This window comes from Wasmannia auropunctata, unplaced genomic scaffold, assembly GCF_000956235.1.
Source record: "Wasmannia auropunctata unplaced genomic scaffold, wasmannia.A_1.0 LD322290.1, whole genome shotgun sequence".
Taxonomy (NCBI): domain Eukaryota; kingdom Metazoa; phylum Arthropoda; class Insecta; order Hymenoptera; family Formicidae; genus Wasmannia; species Wasmannia auropunctata.
The window spans coordinates 8256-18789 of NW_012040600.1; the positions used below are offsets into that span (position 1 = coordinate 8256).

Here is a 10534-nt window from a genome sequence, read left to right on the forward strand (position 1 = left end):
TCTTTAGGATATTCTTGATGTATTTTGAACGTTAATTTAACTATGAGATTAAGATTAAGAATGCAACCAGAGAATTTTTCTTACTGAAATGGTAGTTTTTTTTACATAAATGTTAAATTATATGTATTTATTAAATGAATAATAATATATAGTTTACTAACTGTCTACATAGATGACACTTTTACAATAGTTTACGTTGTCTACACGTAAACGTAGAGTATTATATTTTACGCGTAGATGCACAACCCTAGTTTAAAGACGTAGCCCCCGCGCGCGTCCACGTGGCTCGTCGCCCGTGATTTCTACGTAGAAGATGGATTTTTTCGTGTCGGGTAGTATTTCTTTACGTAGCCAAATGGTGCTATATATATAGCTGAAAAAGGTATCCTGTACGGCCCTGGTATAGCTCGACTAAGGGTAAGTTACTGAAATTACTCATTATCCACCTTGTAAACGCATGAGAAACATTAAATACGTTTTTCTCGAATTGATATTTTTCAAATGTCGGGCGTGTATTTTTCTTATAAACTACTGGGCCGATTGACTTGCGCTTTTGTAGACATATAGTGTATGTACATATTAGGCTATCGTTTGAATCTCCAACTTTTTGATCTCTTGAAAATTACTATTTTTCCGGATCGTGAAAATTAAATATTTTTTTATCAAAAATCGAATTATTTCTTTTTTAAGCATCGCCATTTTGTCAATTGTTTTTCAAATGATTTACTAGATTTACTATAAGAGGTTCGAGCGGTAACCACATTTCTAAGGAATAAAATAAAAAAAAATTTCGTTTATTTGAGATGACGAGAACGGCCGCAATCACTATGCCCGATAGAAGAGGAATTTCAAAACATGACCTGCGCGTTTATTTTTGTAATTCTCAAAAGCATTAAAAAAATTTGAGATGTCACTTCCAAATATGTATAAATATAAAAACAAAACATTACATCTATAGGTTTAACCGTTTTTATAAAATTAATTCTCAAAAATCACCTTAAAAACCGGACGTTCACACTAGAATACCCGGCCCTTAAATTCCTTTTCGTGCGCAGCAAATGTGACGGAAGCAGTTTTGAAAAATTTGAATCACGTGACATTTTGCTGCTGCTGCCGGCTGCGTGCTGCGTATGAAAAGGCACCTTAATTTGTATGCGTGTAGACGCGCGTCACGTATGTAGGATTCAAACTCCATCGTGGTACGATGAGCGTTACTGGCGTGCGAGTGAGGATATACGACGAGGAAAAATGTATCCACGAGCGCGAGACTGTTCGGTCTGACGGGAACAATCTGAAAACGCTGATGCGGAATCTGCGAGACGTGCAGTCGGAAGTCAATGATTTTTTAACCACGCTAATTCAACGGCGAGACATGTCCGCCCGGTCCGCCGATGGTTCGCAAATTAGCTCGATACATGAACGGCGTAAATCGCTGTAAATAATTCTTTTCTCCCGCGTGATTTACAGTTTAATTTTCACAATTTTGCGCAGAAATGGCGAGTCAATCAGTCCCCTCAGACATAGAGTTGGACTCGGTTGAGGAGGAAGAGGAAGAAGAGGAGGAGGAGGAGGAGGAGGAGGAAGGCGAGACGCGGGCTAACCCCAAAAAATGCAAGTTGTCGGTTTGAATCGTGTATTCCGTTAATAAATGTAACTACATCGTTGATGCTCTGATGAAGCGTACGAATGCTGTTTCATGATTACACTCCCACCTCTCACCCTGACGTTGTCCTGGAGCGTGGCATTTTTTTAAATCGAATCCGCCGTGCCCCGTGATGACAAATGGTTAAAGTGCGATAACACGTTCCCTGCGTGAGAGCGATAACCGCTAAAGTGACAACGGACGTGGCGGGCGGCGGCGCAGAGGCTTTGGCTCGAGACCGAGAGCACGACTTGGTAATTTGCCGTTGCACATTCGTCAGGCTGTTTATTTTAATTCCGGCACGATTTCTCAATTCTACAGCTGCACTTCTTATCGAGAATGCCATTCATAACCTATAGCGAGAACACGATCCCTTATTCGCCAATATTACACTGTCTCTTCGCGATAAATACTGCCGGCGATCCGATTATGAAGATGTGAACAAAGAAATGGCAATATTTGTCGATTTAATTGTAATAAAATGCAACACTTATTATTTATAATGCATATAGTTTGTAGTAATGTATTGTACATATGTATGTGTATATACGCTACATGCATAAATATTATACATTTATATTTACATACACATACGCATATATCTGAAATAAGTTTTGTTAACATTATGTTTGTTAGCTGTATATTGCGACGGATTGCCATTAATTGTGTTTGTAGACTTATAAGCCTATTCTGTAACTCTTGATGATAGTCGTTATCATTATGTTGCGTGGCTTTTTTATCATGTACTATATCTGTATATATAACATAATATAACAATTCGTCAAGTATTACAAGATAAGCCTATTGTTCTACAATAGATGTAGTAAGCCCTTAGTTTTTGCTCTGAACTAACGTTAAGCGTCGTCTACAATGAGACTTAAGATTTAAGAAAATTAACCAATTACAATCGATTACTCATTTCACGTGATGAATAATCAATTGTGATTTGTCAATTTTCTTAATTTTTAAGTCTCATTGTAGACGCCACTTTAATTTGCTTTAAACTCTCTAAACTTCACAGTTGAGATCTGGTCAGCTCGCTCAAAGCTTAAGGCTTCAAATTTTGGCATAAAGCAGTATCAGAAAGATTCTGCTGGGAAAAAACGTCACAGTTTTAAGCTTAGAACAAGAAATTAAATGCTGACTACATCAGATAATGTTGAATGGATCTTAAACTCATGTTCTACCTGCTGACCAAAACCTGTCAACATTATCTGGCATTTAGCAGAAATGAAACACAATTTATCATTTCATAATCCATTTAAATAGCTATAAATTAATAGGTTCTTTTTAGTTTCTGCAATCAATCTATGCCCATATTAGTATATCATATTATACAATCATATTGTTCTATTATATTTTTGCTGGCATTTTGCCTGCAGAATTTATAGCAGATACTTTGCAAAATGTTTTTTCAACAGTTTTAGTTAACCGAGTATGTGGTATGTGGGTAGCAAATATAATTTCTCTAAAAAATGATCTCACATTTAAATCTTTGTCACGAAACAATTTTATACATATTTTTACAAACGTTTTTTTTGTCCTTTTTAAAATTAATAAAAACGCAGTCACGATTATACCTTTTCCTGCAGAAGTCAACAGCTAATTTTTGGAATCTATTTTTTTTTAAGTGGGAACATGTCTACTATGTTATCAAACGAAGCTCAACTGCGTTACATGATAGAATGGTTCCAAGAATGGTCCGAAATGCAGCGAAATGATTTTCTGAGTGTGTTGCTGGAGAACTGCGGTCCTGCGGGGCTTGTGAACGGACTAGTGGCCGGAATGGAGAAGTTGGGTTGCGAAGGATCTGACAGGCCACCGAGCTTGTTCCAATGTCGCGTCAAGCTCTTTAGAGAATGGAGTAGCAATTGGTCGCAATATGAGAAAGATTCTTTGTTGACAGCTATTAAGAATACAGATAGTAAGTTTGCTGAAATGTATGAAGAAAGATTATCATCGTTGGCGGAAGACAAACAGTAATATGCAAGCATCTTACTCTTTATGACTTACAAATTCCAAATAAAGATATATTTCTATTTTTTAAATTAATATAAATTTTGGCAAGCTTATTTTTTTATATTTATATATTTATTTTTTTATTCATATATGTGTATATATATATATATATATATATATATATATATATGCACGTACACGCGCACGCACGGACACATATATGTACACATTATATATATATATGAATTATTTGAAAGTGTCATAAATAAAATCATGATGTTAATCATATGTATATTAAATTATTCTTATAGCATACTTTCATCTTTATGTATCAAAATTTAATTTATGTCGCTTTCAAAATGAAAGAAAATTCTCAACTTTTAAAAATGAAAAAAATATATCATTGTGAAACGGATTCATGTTGTAGCTAAGATGTCATATTGATAGAAATAGAATACTTAAGACAAAATAAGTAAGATGATTGTACAAATATTTGCAAAATTGAACTTCTTTTTCTTATTTTTCGGCGCTAGAAAGCTGTGTTTCTTATTTTATACATTCCTCCGTCTTTGTATTTCATATTCCTTATGCTTAAACATTGTCATTTAGTCAAGTTTTATCTATAGTTACTATATTATTATTATTATTATTATTATACATATAGACTTTGTACGGATACACAGATATGATGTAAATGGCTGTAAACAAGATGATGTGAATTAGGAATTATTTTAAATTTAAAGAAAGCACTATAATTAATCTTTTAAGAAGAATTAAGCTATGCTCTATGATTTTCAATGAATGTTATATTCTATATATTAATAATAATTATACAGTCTCAAGAACTTTTAATAATAGTTTTTAATAAAATGAGAATGAAGACGATTCTTCAACAGGAAATCTGGTTTATAGCTCAAAATCCTATATTTATTGAATTTTTAATTTTTAGATGTTAAAGATATTTTTTCTAGATTAATTTTAGATTCTAAAAAAAGTTTAAGACTGTATTCCCTTACAATCTATGTATGTGTAAAATATACAAAAATATATAAATATATATAAACTCACGCGCGATTCATACATAACATACGTACACGCAACATACCACCCATCCACACACACATATTCACACCTACAAACAACACACATACACACACAAATTTTTTAAATGGATACAAAAAATTTTATTGTACAATAAATACATTCCTTAAATATTGTTTGTAATATATTTCACAACTTATTATATAACTTCTTTTTTATCTATTTCTATCCTAAAATTATTCAGAATACTAAAAAGGATATTCAATGCTCAAAGATCTAATCCCAGATAGCACACAGAGCCCAAAAGAATTCATTATTATATTCAGTTTTATGTCATCAATTCTGAGTTCATTTTTAGGTGCAAAAAGAATCCCTTTTAGAAAAAGAATTCTTTTTGCATAGGAAAATGAACTCAGAATTGGTGACATAACAGTTCTTTTTTCACTCTGTGCTATCTGGGATAATAATGATCAGAGTAAAATAGCTAATTAATATAGATATATAAAAAATTTAACTTTGTCTCAGATGGAAACAAAGTTTTGTTTTAATAATGTAGATTGCTTTTTTGTGAATTTCTATATGGATTTATGATTTTTTTACATCAATGTTTTAAATTATTTTTCCATATAAAAATATTAAAATAAGTTGAGTAATGAATACTTTATAAGATATTTCATATTATTTTCAAACTATTTGATATATTTTATAAAATATCTTTAGAAATAAATTTATTTTTTGATAATTTATCTTAATAATTTTTAACGTAAAATATAAAAGAAATTGATTTAAACATGAAAAACATTCTGATGTAAAGTGCAAGCAAGTCATTAGTATTATCAACACAAAAAGTTATTTTTACTTCTGACAAAATTAACTTTTCATATTATATAGTTTATTCAGTGAGTACTAGATCTTTAAATCTCGAAACTTTTCTTTTGGAACACTGTATATATCATTACATATTCGTTTTATTAATTTTTTTATTACAACAGATCCGGATGTTTATCCTTTTGTTCTTGTTGTAACCACTTTAAGCATATCACTTTAATTGCACTTTGACCGAGTCTATCCGATTCTTTTAAGATTCTTCTTATATCTTGAGCTCTAGAATGCTTAACCGCAAGCAGGTATGCAGCCTTTAATTGTTTACTTTCAATGTATGCGTTTATCTGGAAAATAATATTGCAAAATATATAAACAGTAAACAGTTAAAAATCTCTTTTGACATATTTAAAAATATGTTTACATGTGTATAAGTATCGATATATAGATTAATTTAGCTAAGTTTTATAATTTATTTTGGCTAATTTTTGTTTCTTGCAAGGAGGAAAGTTACATTTCAGATACAGATTTATTATATTAGACTTTATCTGATAAAATTTCAAGGTAATCTAAAGATCGAATGAAAATTTATTTTTAAAATCGATAAAAAGGTCATAAATGTCATGGTGATACTAGAGATTATCTAAAAAAATCGAACAAAAAATTAATTTAATTTTGTGTATGATTGAAAAATGAAATCTTATTGACTATCAAAAAAAATTTTTTTAATCAGAGACGTCAGCAAGACAGAAATTTACTAAAAAATATACTAATAAATCTTAAATTCAGCTTTAACGTTTTGTAATCTATGACAAAATTATGACAAAAACTTTAATAGCTCTTAGAGCTTTATAATCCACGGTTGTTTATTGTCTCAAATATCTTTCATTTCTTATATAAGAGTCTTTAGGAAGGATGGTTTCATGACCTTGAAACTTTTCGAACAAAATCTACTGCCATAATAAGAGTATATATCTCAGCTGTAACTTCCCTCATGTCAAAGAAGCAAGAGCTAGAGCCAAAATAGATCGTAAATCACCCTGTATATTAATATAATTGGAATAAATCTCACTCTAAGTTCCGTGTCGATTATTAGTCTGATTAAAGTATCTATATGATTCTTAAGTATTGGATTCTGTTCGCTGTATGAATGAGTCAACAATAATTTCACACAGTGTGCCAAAACATGATCAGAAATGACGTGGGCATTAGGTGCTCCAGAACTACGGCAACACTTGATTAATTGCTCAATTGCGGCTACGTTATTTTTTAAAGCCAATACATGACCAGCTAAAGAATACATCTTCTGTTGTGGAAGATTATAATCTGTAAAAGATACATTGACAAAACATTATCTATAGCAGCACATGTTATTATAAATTTACTGCATTTTATATATATATTATATACATATGTGTGGTGTGTGTGTGTGTGTGTGTGTGTAATAATTTTATTTACTTAAAACTAATCAAATAAAATATTTATGTACGTGTGTGATTAATGATGAATTGCACCGATTTGCGTTATAATGCTACCAACCTTGCATTATCCTGAAAGCTATACCGAACCCTTCCCCAACATCGCGACCGCACAATATAGCTAAAACGGCTAAATGTATTTTCTGTTGCTGATTGCCAAATAACGTAGGCAACTGAAGTGTCTGAGAGTTATCGCTGTCAATATCTGGAAAGAGATTTAAAAATTCAGTCGACGTTCTTTCCTCTTTTTCGCAGTTTGCTAGGAACTTCGCGATTTCCATCTGTCTGCATATAGTATTTATATGTCTGTCTATTTCTGACGGCTCCATCTCCATCGCTAAAGTATTTTGACCACTGTGGCCAGAGTTTATGCTCTTTCTTCTCTTAGTTAAATTCTCCATCTGCAATTCCGACTCTAAGTGTTTTTGAGCGTCTTGTAACAGATGCGCCCTGTTGTGCAAGTCTGAATAAGTGTTTGCTTCATTGGTATAAAAACGGATACATGTCATCGACGCTCGTACACAGTCTGTCATGAAGAGCTGTATCTGATATAAAATGTGCCAATATTGCTTTCTTTCCATGAAATGACAGATGGATATCAAGTACTTTCTCCAAATAACTAAAGTGGGATCTTTCGCTCTCATTGCGTCGTGAAGTTTCTCGATGGAACCGTTCCTCAAACAGTACAAGTAAACTCCGTTAAGAAATAAATCGCACTCTATGTCATTGTCTAATATATATACTAGGCATTTATCGAACTCTTTATGCCTCAAGAAGAACTGTAAAATGGAGGTATAACTTCCGTATGCTAACAGATAATACAGACTTTCTTGATAGTAAACCGTCTGATTAGCGGGTGTTAGATATTTAACGTTAAACTGATTTTGGCTAACAGCTTTCAGATTATTGAGCGTCTGTAAGATCTCTTGCGCTGCGTCGGACTTGGGTTGCAGACTTGGATGCTGAGTTTGGGATCGATGCATGCTCAAGGTATCTAATATTTGAAGAATCTCCGTCAATAACGGCGGATTTTTTAACGGCCGGCATTTAGAATATTCGCTTTTCTTCGAGTGACCGCTTTTACATGCTTGTCTCTTCTCATCTAATATCTCATTTTCCTTCGGCCCGGACGTCGTTAATTCTCTCTTGGGGCTTTCGATCGACTCCTTGGGATAAGATATCATAACCCAATCGTCGAGATCCTCGTGCAAAATTTTATCGAGGCAATGGTGAAACTTCTCTTTTGCCTGTTCTAAATGTCCCACCTTCAAGCAAGCCTTTCCCCACGCGGCCCACACACCCTGTGTGTCCAATCCTGCCTTCGTGCTGACGTCCAACGCCAACGTCCAACGTTCCTTTTCGGTGAGGAGATCACGTAATTTTCTCAGCGTGTGCTCGTCGAGGTCGTCCGTCGGTATAAGAGCCACACAATCGGATTGGACAAGAGTCGCAATTAGATCCACCTGCGATAAAAATCGATCACAGTGCGCGAGGCCAGTATTGAATCCAAATTTCGCGCATTTCATTTTAGCCGCGACTAGTAGAGAACGTATCATTTTGATGATCACTGCGTGATCAACTTCGGGATTTATCCTGCCACCGCTAACAGGTTGGAGCAATTGTTTCATCTCGTCACAACGATCCAATAGAAAACTGTAACAAAATTGTTTTATGTCTTTCTTACAAATTAAACATAAATATAAATGATAGCATCAATCAACTTTTATTATATTTCTTGTATTTTTCATCTCATGGTATCAGTCTACTAATAGGAAAAGCGTAATTGCGAAATTATAAGGCAAAACTACACAGACAAAAATGTATTAACATTATTAGTTAATAGAAGTTTATTTGAAAACATTGTTAATTCAACAACAGCGTTAACAAAACAAATATACAATGCTCTTGTTTTAATAAAATCTTATTTGTTTTATCAATACTGTTATTGAATTAATAAGATCATTTTCAATTAGACTGCTTATTTAATAGAATTATCATTTTTTTTCTTTATAGCTTTATGTTCTTTTTTCTCATCATTGGGTCAAGGAAATTGAACCATCTTTTTTTTATTCTTCTTCTTATGTAATTAGCTATAACTTAGTAGTAATTACTGTGCGAGTGGTCCTACGAAAGGCGATACCTAGATCTATAATGTACCATTGTAACTCCTGGTAAGAGGTTCTAATGGCAGTCTCACTCCCTCATGCCCGACACAGCTTTCTTTCGCCCTTGTGTCAGATACCAGTCTTTCTCAGCCCCATGTCAGATACTAGGCTTTGTTCAGCATCAGGCATCGGTCCTATCTCAGCTCCCGCGCTAGACACTATGCCCCGTTTAGCTTCCTGTGTCGGACATCAGGTTCTTATTGCTGCTCATTTCCCCTTTTACCAGATATTGGCTGCGTTCAGCAGAGAAAACAGCTTTGCAACTGTTGTGAGATTCTTCAACATGATTGGCTCTTGCCTTTAGTTCTTCACGAATCTAAATGTATAAATGTATAAATAACAATCATATTAAAGAATTTTACAACAGTTGCTTTTTCTGCTGAACGCAGCCATTCTTTCTACTTTTGGCAGGAATACTTTCGGTGGTTTTGCCTTGCCTCCCGAGAGATGGCGATCGCTTCCAGAGACCGTGTTCCGATATGCGCCGCCAAGTAACCGTGGGGCACTGGCAGCACATTCAGAGCACCGTCATAATCTGGATGATTTTGAACTTGGATCTTCGGCAAAGTAAGCTGTCACGCAGCGCCCACAATCGTCTCATTAGCTATAGCTTAATCAATACTATTTTTTAAATAAGCTTTTTTAAAGTTTTAATATGATTTGGAAATTATTGTTGCAACTTTGATTAAAAAGTAAAAAAATTATAACAATTGATTCGGTATTTTTCAAAGAAAAAGTATCTAAAGATAAAAAACATGATTTTACAGAGCGTTTTTTATGTTAACTGACATGCATTTCTTGTAATGGTTTATCCTTTTTTTATCTATTTCAAATCGAGGAAGGTTTAATATCAATATCAAATTAAAATTCAAATTTTTTTTCGAATTTTGACACATTTATGAAGAAATGCATGAGCTTACTAATTTCAAAGTCGAGGGACTGAAGGGACAGAACCTGAAGATATTAATCGATTTCGATGAAATTTTACCCAGACCGTATTGAGGTCCATAGCTAACTTTTGGGGGGTATTACTAATCGATTTTCAAAAAAATTTTTTGTTAGCCCACCCTAATGTACATATAATATATATATGTATATATACACAGAATGTCCCATTTTATATTTGACAGTCAAATATTTGGAAATCGCGAGGTTAATTGAGAGAAAAATGTTTCAGACAAAAGTTGTAGGGTTTCGACATAAGGGGGACATAACATTGGTTTGACCCTGAGTGGTGTCGTCAAGGTCAGGACAAGGTCACTTGAATTTTTTAAATGGAATCCATTTTTCGTTGCATATTCTTGTAGCTTATTTCGAGAGCTTTCCAAAACGTATTGATAAAATGTTTTTTGGTTAAGTAAATCTCGAGTTATAAATCTTGAAAGTTACAGTACCACCGGCATTAGCATTATCTAAGGTGTCCGAAC

At 33.5% G+C, this 10534-nt stretch overlaps 3 protein-coding genes across 5 annotated transcripts in view; 2 read left to right on the forward strand and 1 right to left on the reverse strand.

Annotated features, from left to right (window-relative positions):
- The first annotated feature begins 1081 nt into the window (after positions 1–1081).
- LOC105460426 (cyclin-dependent kinase 11B-like) lies at positions 1082–1683 on the forward strand. Its single transcript, XM_011706868.1, has 2 exons — positions 1082–1394; positions 1492–1683. The coding sequence occupies exons 1-2, from the start codon at positions 1205–1207 to the stop codon at positions 1626–1628; spliced, it is 327 nt and encodes a 108-aa protein (XP_011705170.1). The 5' UTR covers positions 1082–1204; the 3' UTR covers positions 1629–1683.
- Positions 1684–1908: 225 nt separating this feature from the next.
- On the forward strand, positions 1909–3723 carry LOC105460425 (uncharacterized protein C14orf119). The gene is made up of 2 exons (XM_011706867.1): positions 1909–2115; positions 3274–3723. The coding sequence occupies exon 2, from the start codon at positions 3281–3283 to the stop codon at positions 3623–3625; it is 345 nt and encodes a 114-aa protein (XP_011705169.1). The 5' UTR covers positions 1909–2115; positions 3274–3280; the 3' UTR covers positions 3626–3723.
- A 1869-nt stretch (positions 3724–5592) lies between these two features.
- LOC105460429 overlaps positions 5593–10534 on the reverse strand; it is an 18891-nt gene continuing 13949 nt past the window's right edge. For all 3 annotated transcript variants that reach the window (XM_011706874.1, XM_011706873.1, XM_011706872.1), the window contains exons 9-11: positions 7004–8595; positions 6537–6790; positions 5593–5811 (exon numbers count right to left, since the gene is read on the reverse strand). In XM_011706874.1, coding sequence (XP_011705176.1) covers positions 5626–5811; positions 6537–6790; positions 7004–8595 — 2032 coding nt within the window. In that variant the 3' untranslated portion in view covers positions 5593–5625. The remainder of the gene's footprint in view (positions 5812–6536; positions 6791–7003; positions 8596–10534) is intronic.

Bases quoted from the DNA above. Each gene is read 5' to 3' on its own strand.
- LOC105460426 (XM_011706868.1), top strand. From the start codon at position 1,205: ATGAGCGTTACTGGCGTGCGAGTGAGGATATACGACGAGGAAAAATGT. The intron at 1,395-1,491 runs GTTCGCAAATTA...AATTTTGCGCAG, and splicing joins GTCCGCCCGGTCCGCCGATG to AAATGGCGAGTCAATCAGTC.
- LOC105460425 (XM_011706867.1), top strand. From the start codon at position 3,281: ATGTCTACTATGTTATCAAACGAAGCTCAACTGCGTTACATGATAGAA.